The sequence below is a fragment of the Polyodon spathula genome, chromosome 1 (assembly GCF_017654505.1).
Source record: "Polyodon spathula isolate WHYD16114869_AA chromosome 1, ASM1765450v1, whole genome shotgun sequence".
NCBI classification, from domain to species: Eukaryota; Metazoa; Chordata; class Actinopteri; order Acipenseriformes; family Polyodontidae; genus Polyodon; species Polyodon spathula.
Genome location: NC_054534.1, coordinates 24,174,295 through 24,196,093, shown reverse-complemented (window position 1 = coordinate 24,196,093; position 21,799 = coordinate 24,174,295). Strand labels below are relative to the sequence as shown.

At 36.4% G+C, this 21,799-nt stretch overlaps 1 protein-coding gene across 1 annotated transcript; it reads right to left on the bottom strand.

Moving 5' to 3' along the window:
* Window positions 1–7,245: 7,245 nt before the first annotated feature.
* LOC121317379 (cryptic protein-like) lies at window positions 7,246–14,509 on the bottom strand. The gene is made up of 5 exons (XM_041253282.1): window positions 14,446–14,509; window positions 8,986–9,153; window positions 8,307–8,421; window positions 8,086–8,195; window positions 7,246–7,346 (listed from the first exon to the last, which is right to left on the bottom strand). Exons 1-5 carry the CDS (start codon window positions 14,507–14,509, stop codon window positions 7,246–7,248), a joined length of 558 nt encoding a protein of 185 aa, XP_041109216.1.
* Window positions 14,510–21,799: the final 7,290 nt, after the last annotated feature.

The window sequence follows — 21,799 nt, the reverse complement described above, 5'->3', positions numbered from 1 at the left end:
AAATGCATATTTTTCAGGGTAGGAAGTCAAATATATGATTCCCGTGAAATTCATGATGTGGTGAATTTTCTGGGGCCACTCATTGTGATATAGCAGAAGGAAACTGCGGAACTATCAGTGTTTATTTAAAACAATTAAATGTACTGTTAAGAATAATATTGGAAAATAGAACACAACAATTGTAAAACAAGTTTATTTTTAACAATTCATTTTAATGTTCTGTATTTTTATATTTTGTATTAAAGCTTTTTTTTTTTTTTGAGCAAGGGGGTGCAGGAACACTACATGTATTATTACAAAGAAACAGAATTGAAAGTACATTTGGCATTTTTGGAGGGATGGATGATTTCCTCGTCCATCTGCTATTCTGAAAAACATTATCAACAAAACAAAGTAAAACAAAAACATTCATGGGGAAATTATCATTCACATAATAATAATAATAATAATAATAATAATAATAATAATAATATCTAATTTGGCTTTTCACCTGATATTTACATTTGAGCAGGAGTACCTGATTTTTCTATATGCACACATTTTACAAAAAAAAAAAAAAAGGTCAATACAATGGTTTACATAAAAATGATCAAATATATCCCAGTGTTGTAACAATCTAACAGCATATCATGGGGCTTTCAATAAGATATGTTAAATGTTACATTTGAAAAAGTTCAATAGTAAGATATAGATGCCTTCTTTACAGATTTGCCAGTGTCTCCATTCTTATCTGGCTTCCAGCTGTTCAACCCAAGATAAATGTAAAACACCTCCCTTGTTCAGCAGAAGCATTCATGGAACACAGCAGTTACTTTCAGCTTTGCTAAGACTTCCTTGTTGACAGCAAATATTGGCATTTGATCTGCAATTATATTAAACCGTTGTACTTTTGTAGGCTAAAACTTAACACAACCTAGAAGTAACCTTACATCTGGTGTTCCAAGTTTATACCTGGCTGTGGGGCCCAATGGGGGAGGGGAAAGGGGCAAAGTATCTGTGAGAAACATTGATCAATCACTTTGCATCTCTCCAGGGAACCACATCATTCACTTTTCAGGCTCTACATCAGAACTAAAACAAATGGCAGAATGTGTGACATTAGCTGTACTTTCTGTGCTTGTATCGTCTTATTTAAAGCCTTTCCTGACGTTACGCCAGAGCAAAGAAAAAACTATAATTTAGAAAGGGCGTACAGAGTTCATACAGCGTGTTATGCTCTTTCACTCTCTTGTGCTGCCTCACACGTCGCCTGACGACAAATCTAGACAAATCTTTGCTGTCTAAATCAGTACTGTTTGGTAATTAAAAGGATTTTTTTTCACAAAAACGGTTGATAAATGTTTTATGCTATGCATCATCAAACTGATTAGCCATATACTGGCTATATAGAAAATTGTTAAGAAAATGTATGCTCAGCCAAACATGTACATAATTTTTTATTATTGATTTAGAGCATGAATTATTGGGATATTCAGCCAAGTGCAGGCTTAGTTGATAATCAATAGTTTGTTTTCTATTGTTTAGATTTTCCAAAAGGTGTTCCTGAAGGCAACCTCCAACCTAGTAACAGAACCCTGTTTACCACACTTGGTTCTATTTACTGCTCCAATTACCCCCCCCCCCCCCCCCCCCCCCCCCGTCAATTACATTGTTGTTTTAAAGAGAGAGTGCTAATCACTTTCTAGAAACTATCAGCTGATAACAAGACACCTTTGGTTGCCATGGAATGTATAGCCAAACAATACTGTAACTTAGGCATTCTGAGTAAATGGCAGTGTGAGAAAGTGGGAGGTTTCCTGGTGTAAAAGCCAACATCACTGTAGAGTGTGGACAGGAGATAAAGAAAAGGCCAACCATTCTTGGATGTTGTGGTTTTTTCTTCCAGTAAAGAGTTCCACTGTAACATATTTTATGAAAAAACGAGAAAGGGCAGTATTCACAAGTGGGTAACAGCCTAGCTGGTTAAACAGCTGGACTATACAGTGTCAGCCCTGGAGCAATATGTCTCATTATAACATACAGAGATATTGAAAGGATACCAGAACGTATGACCTTCAGAAAAGTATGAAAACCAAACTCTTAGTTGTGGGGTGAAACTGGAGTGAATATGCAGTACATCACTGAAAACGATTACAACTAGTGTAATTAAAATGCACTTTCCATTTGTAGTTTTATATAGATTTTATGATTGTGTTTAAAGTTACTGATAAGACATTAAAAAAAATTGGAAGGAACCAGTTTATCTGATCTGGTTAGACATTTCATACTGTAATGACTATGAAAGTCCCTCATACTTGAACGTAACAGCAGGGACTGCAAGCAGACCAGATATCTTGGCCTAAATAGGTGATATAGCAGGGATTGTGGTGCAGCCACTACTTTATCTAATCAAACAAGACAATGCTGTGCAGGCATTGGGAGCTCTTGTTTTTTACCAGTATGCTACAATGTACAACTTGAGGGTCACTAGTGTCTACAGAGGAGGGGCAGTGCTTAGTGTACTAATGAAGCAAATTATGCTCAAATAATGTTTTCTCTTCTTGTCACTACACCGAGCAATAGGCTACTCTAACAAAGCAAAAAAAAAAAAAAAAAGAAAAAAAAAAAAAAGAAAACAAAAAAAAAAAAAAAAAAAAAAAAAAAAAAAAAAAGAAGAAAAAAAAAAAAAAAAAAAAAAAAAAAAAAAAAAAAAAAAAAAAAAAAAAAAAAAACAAAAAAAACAAAAGAAAAAAAAAAAAAAAAAAAAAAAAAAAAAAAAAAAAAAAAAAAAAAAAAAAAAAAAAAAAAAAAAGAAAAAAAAAAAAAAAAAAAAAAAAAAAAAAAAAAAAAAAAAAAAAAAAAAAAAAAAAAAAAAAAAAAAAAAGAAAAAAAAAAAAAAAAAAAAAAAAAAAAAAAAAAAAAAAAAAAAAAAAAATTGATTGAATTTATCTTGAAATGATAGATTTATGCTTTATTTACTATTTATTATATATATATATATACACACACACACACACACACAGTGGAATTCACAGAGATGCTACGTCTACACGTGAACACCCCCGTGGCAACAGCTGTTGTTAGTCACACATTTAAAACCACATTGAAAGAAGCAGCGTCTGAAATGGCTTTGTAATGACGCATTACTTCTACTATAAGAGAGAACCGCTCCATGCATTTCCCATATAAAAGGGAAAGGAAGGACCAGATTCAGATTCAAAACTGTTGTATTGATGTTTTACTGAGCTCATCATACAGTATTAAACAACAGAGCGATGAGTGCTTAAATCGTAAGCTGCTAGTAGCCATGTGTAAATAATGTTTCCATTTTAGTAGCTAGACCATTAAGAACTTTTTTTTTTTAACATTATTGATCTTGAGAAGTTTTTTTTTCTTTTTTATAATCCCATTACAGTAAATCTGCATTAGCGCAATGAGCATGTGCTCAAAGAACTTCCTATAGTCGCATACTGTAACTATCATTGTACAGACCACAAGGCTTTGTTTTATAAACTCTAGGCAGCCAATGATAAATGATTGAAAATACAATTTTGCTACAGATCATAAAATCTTAAAAAAAAAAAATCATTCTTATTATGAGGTCATTAAAGTATTTTAAAATATGACAAAGGCATGCTTCAGTAATAATAATAAAAAAAACAAACACAAGTTATCTGTCATTGACATGTGATTTATATTCAGATATTAAGCTGGGTATTCAACCACTGCTTTCAGATTTAATCCTAGATACAGTCCAAGTCCAACCTTATGGTTTATGATCATACTGGATGTGTGCATACATTTCATCAGCATCACTCACTCGCTCCATTGTTGATATGAAAATTATATTTTTCCGACCAGCAAAGACCAAACATGATATTTTAAGGAGTTGTTACCAAAAGAGTGTTTAAGAAGGTGGTTATAAGCGAAGTTAAAAAAAAAAAAAGCTTTATAGGTGTTTCCTGATGAAAAACGATATGATGAAGCCCTTTCCTAGCTCTCTGAGTTCACTACTACTTACGATGTTACCATGGCATTCATTAATCATAATCAAACTAGGCCAGACACTACAAAATAACTGACCAAACTAATATATAGGAACCATTATTACACATCAGTATTTTTATTGGAAATTTCACGATTAAAGCACTTTCTACTAAAATGAAAAAGTGTAACACCTCCTCTGTTAATTTCACAAAACTTGATTACTAAAACTGTAAATCCTTAACACAGTAGAAAAGACAATATTTTAAAATAATTTACTTGGACTGTGATAGGGACCTGTTTCACTCTCATTTATCTTTCTGCTGCAGACTATGTAATGCACTCAGTTCAGTCTGTTAATCCTTTCTGTGGTTTCAGTTATTCTAACAAAAGCTTTAATGTGAATAATCTGTTTGTAGGATTAAAGTTCAACAATAGAGTAGGTTGAATTAATCACAGAATGCAACTTCATGCATTTTACATTTTAATCCAGATTATCCTTAGGTATGGCTTACTTTCCATGACTAACCAGTGTCTTGTTTTAACCAGCAGTGTGCAGTGTTTTTCTAATGATTCTACTGAACCAGTTCTCAGCAGGGAGCTGGAGACAGAGTTACTGCCTTTGCAGTCTGGTGGATTCAAGGCATGCCTCTAAGACCTTTCCTAATACAAATAGAAAATGTAATTTATGTAGCTTTTTAATTTTTTTCCCCCTTAATCTGATTTATGTGTAATTTTTAATTAATTCACATTATCCTTAGATGAACTAAAAAACACAACTAAGAAATCCTCACGACATTACAGAAATTATGTCTTTGTTTTTTTTGCAATGTGGTTTATTATCTTTTAATGAAAAAAAATACTAGATAAAAAAAAAAACACAAGTTTACAATACTGAACAGCGGCAATTCTGCAGCAAATATAAAACAGACAGCTTTGTAAAATTGACTGTCTTCGCTCAATACAGGATTGAAAAGACAGGGAATTGAACAATTTCCCACAACTGAAGTGGTCAGCCATCACCGATATATGTTGCAAAGGAATTGCACAGAAGCCTTAGTAAGTACGTTTTGATGATAAAGGGATTAAGTCTTCAAGTGCTGCTAGTCCCTCGCCATAAACAATTGCAACACCAGTCAATTATAAGAAATCGTGCAGGGTTACTCAGATTCATGGGAGTGTTTTGAGTGTTTCTTAAATAGGTTCAAACAGAAGTATTTTCAGGCTATTTGTAAAAATGAATGAAATTCAAGCAATTCTTAAACCAATTGATAATGAATTGGAAAAGGAATGAGACTGGGGCTATATGTGCTTGTCTTCATTCATCAAACAGAAACAGCAGAAGTGTGAGTGGGAAGTTACAGCAATATAAATGGACTACTTCTTACAGTTTATGTACTAAATATTCAATCGACACGACAGGAAACTGTTTTAGGACACAGATCACTGCAGGGAAGCGGGCCACACCAGGAAATGCCACATTCGAGTACTCTGCTTGCACAACGAGTTGAAGCACAGACATTTCAATTAAAAAGAAAGTCTTTTGTTTGTTTTGTCTGACACTGCCCCTCAAATAAGCATTAGATAAACATCTTTAGGTGTAGATATTGGAAGATTTGCAGTCATCCCAGCAGAGTTTAGCCAGTTTAGTTTTTATTGCACAATTTGCTCTGCCACAACTCTATATGCAACACAATTTAAACACCAACCACACACAGCAATGCCTTTAAATTTAGCTTAATATTGATAAAATCAACACTGCTCAGCTTTACACAACTCCCTTCATATCTAAATAGTAAAAGTATTTTAAATCGGTTTTCTTCTAAGTGAACTACATTGTAATTTTGTGCCATTCAGTTATTTAATAATGTCAGACAAGGGTATGTATTATGGGAATAACACTCACTTCTGAAATGAAGATGTGGAACACTTGTCCATTGGCACATTCTTATTTTTTCATGTGTACGTAATTCTATTTAAGCCCACTTGTACAATTAAGTTATCTTTTCTTTATGCAAGTGCCATGTCAAAAAATGTATGCAATGTAGGGGGGAAAAATAAAAAAGTCCTTAATTGCTCATGTGGGTCTACATGAGATTGGAGAGGAAAAAGGAAAAATAAATAAATAAATAAATGCCTGCAAATATACCCTGTGGGCGTTCCAGTAAGTGAAACAACCTTCATTTTTAACAGTCACTTACAGGCAAGATTACCATCTCATAGACCATTTCCCTTTTTTAGTAAAAGGGTAACTAGCTTTAAAACACATTTATGTCACAGTTAAGAAAATAGTATTGGCCTAAAAGCAGCACAATAAACTATTTCCTCAAAAGACACAATCAGTAAACTATTAGCCAGTTGAATTGTGTGTTAGATAGCAGGTTTCATATGGGCAATAGCATAAGGGTCAAGCCACCAAGTTAACAAAGATCAGGGGGTCATTGAAGGCTTTATCAAACTGGCCTCATTGTAGATAACAGCAAAAGAATGTTGCAGCTCCAATCTAAGAGGAGCACTGCTAGTACAAGAAGAGACGTTTAACAAGGATCACCCATCCATTCAAAACAAAACAAACATCAACATTAGTCACCGGTTGCAGATACAGCATGGTAAAATTTCAGTTCATACAGTGAAAATTCACAGCTTGTCTTCTTATATTAACTAAAACTTGGCTCCACCAACCATTCTCTCACATCCCAGGCTGCCTTATTAATATGTTGAGCAGCAGTCCGAGGCACTGGGTATACTTATTATAATGTAGTTCTCCTACACTGTACTACTCACACCCATCGCTTTTCAGTACAGCAAGTAATACAGTGGAAAAGGTTTACAAATGTGAGTTTAGCTTTGCAAAGATTTACTTAAATACAAAGTTGCAACAATCCGAGCAGTTCTAATTCCTATAAAATGTTACCAAGTTCCAGACTATAAAAAACAACACACACCAAGGTAACGACCAAGTAATATTACATCACAATATTGAGCGATTCCAAAAATACTACCAATATCCTTATCCAGGTATATTTACAGTGTCAACATACAGTATTTACAATTTTCAAATGTACACAATAAAAATGCATATTCCATATCGATTACAGTAGCAAGCCTCCCACTGGAAGAATTTACTCTGTACTATTTACCACACGTTTACAATATACAGTTTCACATTTTCATTGGACCCTTCTGGGTTACCTCCATTATCTTGATTTTTTAATGATAAATGATGGTCAAGTTTCGGCACCAAATTAGTAGATGTCCTTTAAAAAAAAAAAAAAAAAAAAATCATATAATTACTGCCAGCATAAGAAGAGACATCAAAATGAATACGGATTGCTGTAATGTGCAGCCCTCTGAATGGAGTCGGTAGTCTTCCACATTCTCATCTGAAACAGAAGAAAGGAAATGCTTATTGTCAGCAAGCCATTAGCAGTGATTGGTAGCCCAGTGACCAGCTGTCTCCTGGCAGGCAAAGCTGTGAATGACAATAATCCAGGTCTATTCAGATCGAAATGGAGGACTCATTATGTCCCATTTCCAAATGTACATATTTCCTGAACCATCAAGGACACTCCATCCATAACAAGTACTTCTGAATGAAAATACGATGCAAATGTTCTGTCATTAACAGTAAAATGTAATCAATTTAAATAAATGCAAAACACACTACACCACAAGCCAACTATCAAGTAAAGTTTAACAGTGTTAAAGTAAACCTTTAACTGAAAATTGACCGTTTCAAAAGCATTGCACATTGACTTAAGCATGTATTCCGCTACAGTTCGATAAACAGCCTTACTCTGAATGGAAGTACCTAGAACTGTAATGCCTGTGCAATATGATTTTATATTGCAAATAACCTAGTTGTTCCTGCAGACTTAAGGAGGATTTAAACAGTTAGGCAATGCAGCGATTTAGTGAATTTATTAGCCCAAATGTATAATCTAGGTTTTCTGACTACTGAAATTATACTTGCAATTCTTACTGACACCCAAACCACAAACCTGGACTTGGGAAATGGTTACTTTAGGTTCACCATATACCATGAAGACATGGCACAATGCTTTCCAAAGATAAGTTTACAACTACTGGATGATTAATGAATACAGCAGATCAGGCACTTACCACAGTTATCATGAAAAACCTGGGGGAAACAGTGTAGTATCCCATACCCACATCGACAATATGAACATCCTTTTTGCACCCATTCACCATGAAGAATACCACCACAGTTTCTGTTGAACAAAAACAAACATAGGCAAGGTTAAAACTGCACATAAGACATGTGAATTCACATAATGCACTAGAAACACAAAGAAATCTTTGATGGCCACCGTCTCATTTACCTGTTACGTTCATCATATTCACAACTTCTGCCTGTAAAGTGTTTTGGGCATGCACAAAAGCTGCCAAGAATACATGTACCACCATTTTGACAACAGCTTCTGCTTAATTTTGCACCTTTGAATGAAAAAAAATATTTATGTTAGGGTCATACATGTCAGCTACCTGTATATGCAAGTTGGTTGTGTAGAGATTTGCCAGAAACTAGCAGATCCAATGGGAATTTCTGGCAGAGAAATCAAATTAATAAACAATTTAAATTAAGAATGGCTTTACACTGTAAATACACTGCATGGCTGCTTAATTCACCCTGAAAATCCAAGCCTTCAACCAAAGGGCAATAAAAGTAACAGTGTTTGCTCAGTTAAGCCAGTTTTGTTTGTGCAACGTTAAAGGTACACGGATCCAGAAGGACAGTACAATAAACGCTACAATGTGGCCTTCCAAACGAAAAAAAAAAAAACCCCAAAAAACTGCTCAACAAAAATGCTGTTAATTTTAGGTTAGGTCAAGTTTATGACCTTTCCAAACACAGTTCATCACAGCTTTTATGTAACAGATTGATCGGAATTAAAAAGCATTCCAATGATATTGTTGTTTTCTAGGATAACAGTCCCATGTACATGTTCAGTATAAACTGACAATATTAATGTGAAACGAATAAGACAACGCGAAACGTACTTCCTGTAAGGCCAGTGAAAGGTAAAACAACTCCAGACTCTCCGTTTTTCCGCCCTTCGGATCGAGTATTCATTTCATTGAACTGTTTTAAAAATGCGGCGTGTTGAGGGGTTTGCTTTTTTGACGAATCAGACAGTCTGGAGTCTTCACAGTCCTGTCCCACGCAACCTACAAATAAAACACGATAAATTATGATTAACATATTACAAGTTAATGCATAAAAAAATAACTTTGAAACGTACTACCTAACACCACCCAATGTAATCGAAGCTGCTAAATTAGTGATTATTGCAAATACATATAAGATTACATACAGCTGAAAACATTCTTGGTAGTACAATATAAAATACGTACCTAGTCCAAAATGAATTACTTGAAATGTGACTACCACAGAGAAGAGAACCCTGAAAAACAAATAATATTCATTAAAACTACACTTTATAAAAGCGTGTGTGTGTGTAATATATATATATATATATATATATATATATATATATATATATATATATCTTGTTATGTTGAGTCACATTCTTTAAAATCCAATCTCTCTCTCTCTCTCTCGTCTCTCCTCTCTCTCTCTCTATATATATATAGATACATCGGTGGATTTTAAGAATGTGAGACCATAACAAGAAGTTGGCTCACGGGACACGTGCATTATTTATTTTACCTTACTCACTCTACAAAAAAACTACAAATTACATAAATTAAAAAAAAAAAAAAAAAAAAAAAAAAAAAAAAAAAAAAACTCGTTACCCAACAGAGCATCCACATTGCATTTTCTTCGCTGCACCCGACAGCGAGGATGCAATGTAATTATTTGTTTCTTTAATCCAAAACTGCCTTCGCGGAATTGTAAAAATTGATGCTACTAAACGCAGAACACTCTCCTGAAACTCGTTCATTTCAAAGAATGAGCAGCTAATACCTTTACCCATCAACTGCAGGCCACACTCAATGAGCTTTTGACAGCCAATTAGCACCTATGAGCCCCACCTCCAGACCAGCTATCCCTCGTCTTGCTCGGAGATCTCAAATGCAAATCAACACTGAAATGCAAAGCATGCTGATATTATTAAAACTGTTTTACAAACACATTTTTGTTGTTGTTGTTTTTAAAATATATTATGGGTACAGCAAAATAAATAAATAAATAAATAAAAATAAAAATTGGTTATCAGTACCCCTTAAAGTGGGACACATATGTGTAATCTAACACTGTTCTTAAGCCACTGGATATTCCAAACTTAAACTTACATTTAAATAATGTCTTCAGGGTTGACATTATTTGCCACTACTTGGAATTCTAATCACATCTGGATTGAACTTCACATCAAGTTGTGTTATTTACCTACTGTGTGTCCCGTTTTGACCTAATTGTACACATTTCTCGCCACCAAAAAACCAATTTGATCAAGTCCTGATTTAGTAGTTGTATAGTTAAGCTCATTGGTCACTTACTAAAACTCATGCAGTGTTGCAAGGCTTGAATTAATTGGTCATTACACTGGAATGTGGTGAATGTGTAAAATAATGTAAAACAAAGAGCGTTCTTATTTTGAAATGAGAAACTAGCCATTTGTTTTACATACTTTTTTATTCAAATGGCCCAAAAGCAGCACTGGTTACATCAATTGTATAAATGTATTTTATGGCTCATTAACTATTCCTGGAGACATTAACTTGGTAAACAAACCGTACTTGTGATTTCAGGGTGACTCATCAATGTGGTGCCAAAAATACCTTTGTTAAATCATTTTTAACATAAAATTACATAGGCTATTTTATTATGACCCACTATCCTTTCTCATGTATGCCTGTGCTATTTATTATGAACAACTTCAGTCAGGGATAATTCTTCTTCTTCTTCTTCTTCTTCTTCTTCTTCTTCTTCTTCTTCTTCTTCTTAACGTGTGCTATTCTTGCGCAGCCAAGCAACTGCTGAATCAACAGCTGTGTGTAGAGCACAGAGTCCACCCGGGAAACTTGTCAGCGGGCAGTCCTCCACAATGGGTCGGCAATGAAGAATTGGTTGCGAGTGTCGCTCTGGAACCACTCCTCTTGCCACTGGGTTGTTGATAACCAATCAGGGATAATTAATAATGTGTTACCTGGACATTACAAAAGTAAATGGAAAATAACTCACATTTCTGTCATATTCAGTAAATATAATTTGCCTTGCACCATGTAAAAGTAGAGTATGCGTTTGGTATTGTTGTTGGATTTTGTACATTATTTTATGAAGAATAAATATGCTATAGTGAGTTATTTCAATAATGCTTAAACACAATTAGAAATACAATGTGATACATGTATGAAAATAAATGTATAAAACATCTGAGTTTGACAATGCTCAACACACTATCGCTCCATAATTTTAAACATTTTAATATCCTCACAGCTGACACCCAATAACACTCCCACTTAGACAACAAGAGCTACAGAGAGTGTTGGTCTGACTATAAAACTGATAGCCATCACTCAAACTTTAAAAAATTGAATATGTTATACCATGTTGATATCGACCAGCAGTGGTACTGAACAACAGGAATACATTGAGGACAGTACCGAGGACATGGTCAGTGATTTAATTGATTCAGTGTAATAATTAATTACTAAAAAAAGGACTGGAAGATTGCGTACCCCTTTAAGTTTTCCACAGTGTTTTTTGCATCTTTTCCCCTAGGTTATACTATGTATTTACAATCTTTTACCCAGGTATGCCATGTTTATTTACATGCTTTAACAAACCTCACCATTCTTTACAATGCCAACGAATGCTTTCACAATGCTTTATTACGCTTTGCTATGCTTTTACTGTGAGAATATTTTATAATGCATTACAGGGGACTTGACATCGTTTTTGTAAGGTGTGAATAGACAGACAAGAATAGGTTTTATTTTGTTAATTTTTTCCCTGGCAAACACTATATCCATATTGGTTTAAAGGGTAAAGGGATAAAAATTATTATAACATATTCACAGAATGTGGCTGTGATTTGATAAGTTCATACAATTATCTAGCTTTTTTGCCTTTTTGCCAATTAAAATATACTCTGCCTTATCGAAAATGCTGACTTTCTGAGATGTATTAACATCATTCCTTTTACATACAGTGCAATGGATTATGGTAAATACCAGCCATTGCATCTCAATTGGCCTAACATTTAAATAAGGAAATGAATAAATGGGCCCATGGTTTGTTGTTGAATGATCCCTATTGCTATGTTTGCATTTTTTGGTAATTAAAACAAAGGCTGTTGCAATGGTTAAGTCAAAAGAAAAAGCTTTAAATGTTCACTAATGTACCGAATTTGCATTTTGTTAATGCTGATATATGCTGCTTCACTAATTATTATTAATATTTAATAATACATTTATCAATTATTATTAAGCTGCTTGGAAAATAGCCTGCATGGTTAATGACTGTATTTAAAAAAAAAAAAAAAAAAAAAATTATATGTAATGTATGTACACAATATAATTAGGGCTGATTTTCAGTTTTAACTGATAAAACCCGATAAAACACCCCTATACAAAAAGCATTAAATTGGTGGATAGTCAATAAACACCGGAAAACACCGGAAAATAAAAATAAATACATTTCCCAGTGCTGAATACTTTAAACCCGCCCCAAATACTGAGTGAGAGCACATTCCTACATTTCTATTGGAGACTTGTGAGATTTAAAATGAGATTACAATCAGAATGGAGGCTTGTTAGCAGGATTTAAAGCTGTATTACAGTTAAGATGCTGTCACATCCTCCAGGCTGTCTGGTTTACCAGTGGACTTAAAGGACGCACATTTTCACATCCCCATTGATCCCACGCACAGGAAATATCTCCGCTTTGTCTTTCAGGGAAGCATCTTTGAGTTTTCCGTGCTGCCATTCAGCCTCTCCTTTGGCCCTTCCGCACGTTCTCAAAGTGCATGGATGTCATCCTAGCCCCCTTGTAGCTGCAAGGGAATCAGGGTGTTGAACTACCTGGACAACTAGTTGATCTGCTTCGCAGGAAGAAGATTGAGACTGGGTCTCACCCTCAACATTGCCAAAAGCCAATTAATACAGGTGCAAAGTACAGTTTAGTTGGGTCTCTAGCTGGACTCCCTTACAATGCAAGCTTACCTATCAGACGACGAAGTAACCATCAGCTAAGCATGGATCTCCTGTCAGGCGAGAGGCACTCTGGCACTCAGAACCGGACTCCAGTTGTGGTTCTGTTGCCTAAACAGGACCATCTATCCGCTTTAGGGCTCTCAGACGCAGTTGTCAGTACATTGTAGAATGCTATGTCGTTGTATGCCTATAAGTGGCGGTCTTTTCAAAATTGGTGTATGGCCAGAGGTCATGACCCAATCTATTGCTCCATAGCAGTCATTTTACAGTTTCTGCAAAACCTGTTAGCAGAGGATAGATCCCCCTCCATGCTGAAAGTGTACCTAGCAGCCATATCTGTATGCCTTGACCCCATTGACTTGGTGTGCCCAGGCACTCATTTCCTGGTGACACATTTTTGAAGGGCACTCGGTGGTTACATCCTCCTAGAAAGGACGTCCTCCCCGAGTGGAGTCTAGACGTGGTATTGGAGGCTCTCACTAAGGCCCCGTTTGAGCCTATACGTTCCATAGAGTTGAAATATCTCTCTATGAAGACAGCCTTTTTGTTCACCTCTGCTAAGCACAGTGCCTGTATGTGTATTTTGGATGATAGAAACAGGGTATCATTGTGCATGAACCCTGCTTTCCTCCCTAAGGTGGTTACAGCTTTCCACTTAGACCAGTTGGTGGAAGTAGAGGGTTTCCATCCCCCTCCTTTTCCTTCGGAGGAGGATCGGAGATTGAATTTTCTCTGCCCAGTTTGGACATTGAGAGGTTATGTGGATAAAACAATAGCGCTGTGTTTGTCTGACCAGCTCTTCGTCTGCCATGGTGAAAGGACTCTCAAAGCAGTAAATGTCCCACCGGTTTGTGGACACTGTCTCGACTGGATTTAGCAATGCTGGTCTACCTCCACGTGAGAGGGTGGCCATGCACTCTACCAGACTCTATCCTGGGCCCTCCTTAGAGGATCTTCATTGACTGATATATGTACTGCGGCTAGCTGGGCTACTCCGCATACATTCACCAGGTTCTACCGACTTAACATGGTAGATTCCTATTTGCCTTCATTAGGCATAAGGGTCCTTGAGGTTGCGCGCACACACCACAAACATTAGTTTGGCGGTCTGGTTACGCTCCCTCGCATTGGCTTTGATATAGTTTCCAAAAACTATTGTTGTTGGTCCTCTTCTGATTGAAAGCAAATGTTGGGATACAGAAGTAACCTCGGTTCCCTGGAAGAGAAGACGACCAACAAACCTTGCAAGGTTGCGTCACTCGCATTCGTGGGTTTGATACAAAAGGAAAGTGATCTCTGCGGAGTGACTACTTATTCCTTCAGTAGGTGGATGTCACTCACCAGAGGAGCCCATTGGCAGCTTTGACACAAAATGCTCAGTAAATCCCTGACCTGTGGCAGGCATTTCCCAAAAGTATTGTTGTTGGTCGTCTTCTCTTTCAGGGAACCAGGGTTACATCCATAATCCACGTTATTAAGAGTACAGTAATATTCAGACAATACTGTTAGTTTGTTTATATTTAAATTATGCATTATGTTTTACAGAATAAAAATAGCAAAAAAGAATGTACAGCTGATTTCCCTAAAACATCTTGCGGCGTGCACAATTCAATTATAGGGTAGTGGCAGTAGTATATGATGTTTGGTGCATAGTCACTTGTGGCAGCAGAGGTACTGCACACATTGCAGCTTAATTGAGCAGTGCAACAGCCAGGGGGTGTTGTCTGAACTATGCAGCGATTGTGCAGGCAATAGTAGGAGTGGTAACTGTTACTATTTTACCTATTATGTATTACATTGATTTTGTTAACTGATTTTCTGGCACTGAACAAAGAATAGTGTGGTTAGGCATATCAGAGGCAACCTGACTTTGTGTTAGTGAGAATGAAAGAAGACAGCGCTGGAATCAACTTCAGGAGCTGAGATAGAGTTATCTACCAGAAGAAAGTCTGCTTTAGATCAAGCAGTTGGGGAATAGGCCACTCACTGGACTTGTCTCAGCAGCACACCCCCTTCTCTTCTTGTGCTGCTGAAGAAAAGCACTGTTGTCAGGATTTTATTCCACCACCAAACTAGCCACCATGCAGTGTGTATAATAAAAGAGAAGGGACGTTTGCTTGTTCTTCATTGTCTAACTACAGCCAATAACTTTGTTAACAATATTTTAACACACATTTGTCAAATGCTACTACTACTACTACTACTACTACTACTAATAATAATAATAATAATACATATTTTTGTGAACATCACATTCAAAACTGAGGCGATGCAGTCATTCTTGTGTCATTCTGAATCTGATTGAAATTGAATGAATCAGAATGAAACAGCAGAGCTAAATGCATAAGACCTGAGCAGCTGGGCAATATGTAACAAATGCATGGTTGGTTGATGGGAGAATTAGATTGTGTCAGACATCCTATTTTCAAGTAATAATGACACTCTATTCTATCCACAATTTTGTGTAATAACTGTATTTTAAAATAAACCATACAATGTAATATTCATATTACTTCTATGAACATAATACTTTCTGTTGATTTATAGTAAAATTCAATTATTAGCTATCTACATTTTGATACATGATGAAAGTCAGGATGAGAGAACCTGTATTTAAACAACATAACGCATATTAACAGAATGTCTTTCACAGTTTTAACAAACAATCACATATTATTTACATTAAAGACATTTTGTACCCTTACCTAATTATATTCAATCACAATGTTTCAGCAGTGGCAATATAATGGCATTTCCATGGTTCTATGCAATGGGAGCTACAGTGAAATGATATGGCCCATATGTACATTTTCATAATTTGTATCTCAGAACAACAAATCCATTTTAGTACCATGGTTCCTAAATCCATACTAGATATTTGAATAGTATGGTGTTGCCATTTTTGGTTATGCTAGTTGTGATGTTTTATGTATTTTAAACTCATTTTGACAGAACTGCTTCCACCAATGGCTCTGTTAGGGTTTCTTCAAAGGAATACACTGGTTTTACATGCCTTTAATAACTCTTACTGTATCACTTGTACCAAGCTTACTCACCTCCTCACCCAGTAGTTTGCAGAATCTGAAAAGGGGTGGCAGGGATCTACACTGCCCCATAGCATATGCGTGTATTTAAGGTTTCACACATTTGACAGGGAAGCTAAGAAGACACGTTCTGTGTCAAAGTAGATATAGAAAATAATCACAGTGCCACAAGTGGAAGGAAGGGATTCGATGCTATTGATTCACCTTTTTGAAAGGAAAGCATGGAAACAGGCAACAGGAGATCAGCAGTTCATATCTTTTGGGTATTCTCTAAACATAGTTCACTGTTGTCTTCATATAATAATAAAGAAAGGCTGAATTAAATAATAATAACAATAATAACAACAATAATAATAATAATAATAATAATAATAATAATAATAATAATAATAATAATAATAATAATAATAATAAACAGACCCCCCAGCAACTGTAATGAACAGATAACTGTAATTTATTACAAAAGAGAGAATTATGCCAGATAATGTGTCTTGGTTTATAGAGGTAGCTACTGTTAAAAAGGTATAAATGACAATCTGAACACTGAAAAACTTGATTACAGTACCATAGTTATGCAATATACCTGATTTTTTTATTTAAAAATCCTGTGGCTTGATGCCATATCGTATATTGTTTTTAGACAGAAAAGACATACAAATCATGCCGGATTCCATAATAGACAGGTTCCAAAGTGAAGGCCTTTGTGACATCCCTGCTTATCAGAAGTGGACAGTGTCCTATACAGGATACAGCTTACAGACTGTGAATCCTAATGAAAGTCAATGACAAAGATATTCATTTAAAACGGCACAGAAAAAAACAAAAGTGGTTTGAATATCATATCTGACAGATTTATTTAAAATATTGATTATGTGTAGCGTGACTACATATGTGTTGGATATTGTACCATGTTTTAATCCACTGAGAATGAACCTCATCCATACAACTGTCAAAAATGCCCTCAGGGTTACTGCAAATCTGTTTACTTAAATGCTTCCTGAACAGTCTGGGTCACAATGTCAACTGATGCCAAGTTATTCTTTATAACTTTAAGCCTTTTCTGGTCCTTGTTTTACTTCAGCATGTTGATGATCCAAGAACACTGCTCTCTACATGATTCAATGAATAGAACAGGGACATAGCCTGTTGGCTTTTTGAGGGATTGCTGTGCCTTAATTAAGGATGTGTCCACAGAGTTACAAAACTAAATGCACACTGTCTAACTCCCCATAAAAACAGACTGAATAAAATGAGTCACAAGTTTGATTGCATTTTAATAAAAGCAACACCTCTCTGTTACTCTCCATTGGAAGCTGTGTTGTGTTTTGCAGGATCATTACAGAAAACAGGCCCAGAAGTCATTTAAATGGATTTAGAGTGGTTTCATTATAATCCACAAGAATGTCATTATGGTATAATCTGAAACAGTTGCCTCCAGATTAATACAAATAACTGAAACCCTGGTTTAGCTTGTATTGCACATTTACTTCTCAATAGTGTTATATACCTGATGTTAATGGGCGCAGTAGTGCTGATGAAGTCATCTGTATGTAGATGGATAGGATGACACATTTATGATCATATTAATAAACTTGAGCATGGTAATACATGTGTCCATCTTTACATGTTCTAAATAAGTGTTCATTATATATTATTTAAGATGAGTGTTCACCTTGTTTTGAGAAAGAAATGACCTATATAAAAAACCTAAGAATCTAATTGAGATACAGGTAATACATTTTGGAGCAACTGACATTCCCTTTAGAAAACAATAACCCTAGCTTTGCTGTGATTTTGACTAATGTAAAGCAGTTCTTTATTGCCAGAGCACCATTTGTTAATTAAGTATTTAGAAATATTTACATTCATTGAACAATTTTGGCATATGTGACTGTAGTGTTTCGTTACATTAATTAACATGAATCCTTTTTATGCTCCTAGAATTTGCAAAAAAGAGCTTATTTAAGATTTATATGGGAACTGTGGTTTGGAAAGTGGCTTCATTAACCTTAATTATACAAATAAAATATTCCCTAATAAAAACCATAGCCAAAAATAGACTAAACTCAAGTTTGACACATTACAAGCCCAGGACATTACCCACTGTGCATTCACAAACTTAAAGCAACAACTAAGAATCAACCAAACTACAATTTACCTTCTCCTTTTTATGTGCAAATGCTTCTGTGGATTCTCTCAGAGCATTTTTTCACAAGAAAAACCAACATTTTAATTAGCATCATAATTATGGGTTGACACTTGTCCAACTGCCATTGTACAGTTGAAGTAGTACAGTATTGTGGCAGAATGTCCTGCCCCTTTATGTTTATTAGTGTTTTATGTTGTATGTAGTGTGTTAATGTTGGTGTTTATGTATCAGATACACAGGATATAAATATGGATTACGAGCACGAGTGTTTACGAGCACTTCACGTGCAGGTAAAATGTAATACTATGTGAGTACGGGGAATTGCACTTTCATTAATTCACATGCAGTTGTACTGAGACTCCAATTGAATGATTGATTAACAATCGAGTCTCAGAACAGCTGCATAAAAGCAGCATGTTTTCACTCACTCGGGGTTGTGTGTTCGGAAGTGGAGAATGGGTGAGAGAGAGGAGTTAATTTAAAAATATAGCAATTGCTACAGCATGCTGGCTGAACCAACACGGTACTTGTTTGTTGGGTTCGTCCACGTCCATTTTGTGTTTTGTCTGTCTGTTTGTTTGGCCAATGCGCCCTTTATTTTCAGTTATGTGTTTTGTTTAAATCTTTTGTTGGTTTATTATTTAATAAAACGCTGAACGTCGTAGCGTCTCAGGTTCACCGCCATTACGTGTTTTGGTTTCTGTGTTCTTCCGGGTTTGGCATCACCACTACAGTCATTTTGGTCACAAGTGTACAGTAGTGTGCAAATGTGTTCGAACACCTCAAGATTTGTCATGTCTAGCCTTTATATACTTACATGCATGAAAACCTCACAGTGTGAGAATTTCAATTTTTAGTCAGTAATCAGTGATATAGAAACAATAGGCAGTCGTGTGAAAATGTTACACCACTTTGTGCTTTAATTAGACATCTTAAACAACTTCTAAAAAATCTCATCTATGTTATTTGTGGCTATTTGTTCCTTTTCTCTTACTGTTTTTAATGAATTGCATGTGTGGCCTATTAGTCATCAATTAAATTAGACAATCACTAGTTTTTACAATTTTCCAAGATTTTCAGTTCCAGTGGTTGGATTGCATATGCACAACAAATCCAAACAACAGATGCAATGGGGTGTTCTAATACATTTGCACACGACTGTATAACAACCATTAAATTAAGTTCTACAGTAACTTCTACTTCTACTAAACATACTAGTACTACTAGCGATGATGATAACATTTTACAAGAAAAATCCATATTAGATTACAAACATAAGCAGGTTTGTGCTACCTAAAAGTGACATTGCTTTGTGACCCTATATACCGACATTGAATGGACAGAATACACCAGAAAGAATTCCAGGCAGCTTCAAGGCTTGGATACAATATGAAAGGAAGGGCAACACAGACAAGATGTAGGACACAGCTGTGAAATGACGCAATTCATTCACAGTAAATAACCACTGTAAAGCACGGCCATGTTTGGTAATAATATAAAGTAAAATAAAACATGAGTAATATGCTGTTCCCAGCAGGCAAGCTGACATTTAGTGTTGTAACCTTTAAATGCTGAGGTCATGCAAACTGAAAGTCATACTGGTCCCAGCAATTACTAATGTTGTTGATTTTAAATATCATTTGATGCCAGTACATTAAACCCAATGCTTGAGGGACAAGGGACGTCTGTCTGTGTTGCTTTAGCTTGACTGAAAGGGAGGAAAGCTATGACAAATACTAAACAATACCAGGCAGTATGGGTAGAAATACTTGAAATATCAGAATAGTCATTCAATTAACAAACTTTATCAACAATAATGTAAAGTAGCCCAGTGTAGACAATAAACCTAAATTAAACTCAAAATCAAAGTCTCTTTTTTCTCCTTTGTTCAGGAGCCTGCCACACTTGTGTTGCAGTCTGCCTTTTCTTACTGTCGTATGTGAGCGACTGCCTGTGCAGTATTGATTTAAAGGAGTGTGTGTGTGTTTCAGTTTTCTAGCCTACACTCTTGGGGAGAATGCAATTCCTCCAGCAGGGCTAAGCTTTGCTGTATCCCAGCTGTTGAGTAATTCCGCTGACTGCCGTGTATGCAGTAGTGCAAAATATAAATAAAAAAAAAAGTATTGTTGTTGTTGCGTGACCCGATCACACAACCCTGTTTGCCTGCACTGTGCTGTGGATTAGATGCAGTGCAGTTTTTACCTACCCCACTGTAGAGCAGACCTCGTCGGCTGCCTTGGCCCGCCTACCTAGGTGTGTTGGGCCTTCAAAAAAAAGAAAAAAGAAAAAAAGTGTGTTCTCCCCCTGTTGTTTTTCAATTCATCCACCGCAGCTTTAGCCTGTGTGTCTCCCTGGTTTATGTTATGCGCTGACCAGGTGTGTGACTACATGGAGTCAGGGCAGGCACCGCTGCTTTAGATGCCCCCCTGTGCTTCGGTACCTCGTTGCATACTCAGCCCTTGGTATTTTGGTGCCTCAGGGCACACAGTGCCCGGTGCGCATGGCATTTAGTATCTCATAGCGCCCTCGGTGCTCAGTACACCTGGTACTCAGTGCACATGGTGTGCATGGTGCCCGATGTATGCAGTGCTCGGTACGCACAGTGTTTATACCTCAGTGTGCACAGAGCCCTCTGTGCTTGGTACACCCGGTACACGCAGTACTCGGTGCACGGTGCACACGGCGCTCGGTGCACATGGTACACACAGTAATTGGTGTGAACGGAACTTGGTGCACTAGGTGCAAACAGTATTTGGTGCACACGGTAACCATACACTTGGTGCACTAAGCGTCATAAGGTAATAGGTGCACAGTGCTCGGTGTACACAGTGAGCAAGGTGCTCTTGGTGCATGCGGTACTTAGTACCCAGGTGCATGCATAGCCTGGTGCATGCGGTGCCCTCGGTGCTTTGGTACCTCAGTGCACGTGGTACAAGGCTAGCTGGGCTACGGCACATACTTTCTCCTGGTTCTATTGCCTTAACATGATAGATCCTTCTTTGCCTTCATTAGGCATGAGGATCATAAGGTTGCATGCTTGCACCATTAACCTTGGGTTCTGCGGTTCTGATGCGTCCCTCATATGCTGTCGTTCCTTTTCCCTCGCGACGTCTCTGGTATACTTTCCCATAAGTAATGTTTTGGTGGTCGTCTTCAAATTGAAAGGGAATGCTAGGTTACTTACAATAACCCTGGTTCCCTGAAAGAGAAGACGACCACCAACTAGAAAAGTTGCACCGGTCACCCTCACAGGTGACATGCAAAAAGGGAACATGGCTTTCCTGATCTGACTGTTTACTCTCTTGGTAGGCGGGACTGAGGACATCACCCCAGGAAGGGGCCTATCGTCAGCTCTGATATAAAGAGCTCAGTGAATACCTGCCAATAGGAGCCATATCCCATAAGTAATGTTTTGGTGGTCGTCTTCAAATTGAAAGGGAACCAGGGTTCAGTAAGTAACGTTTTAACTTGTATATGTAAAATGGCTTAACTTAATCAAGTA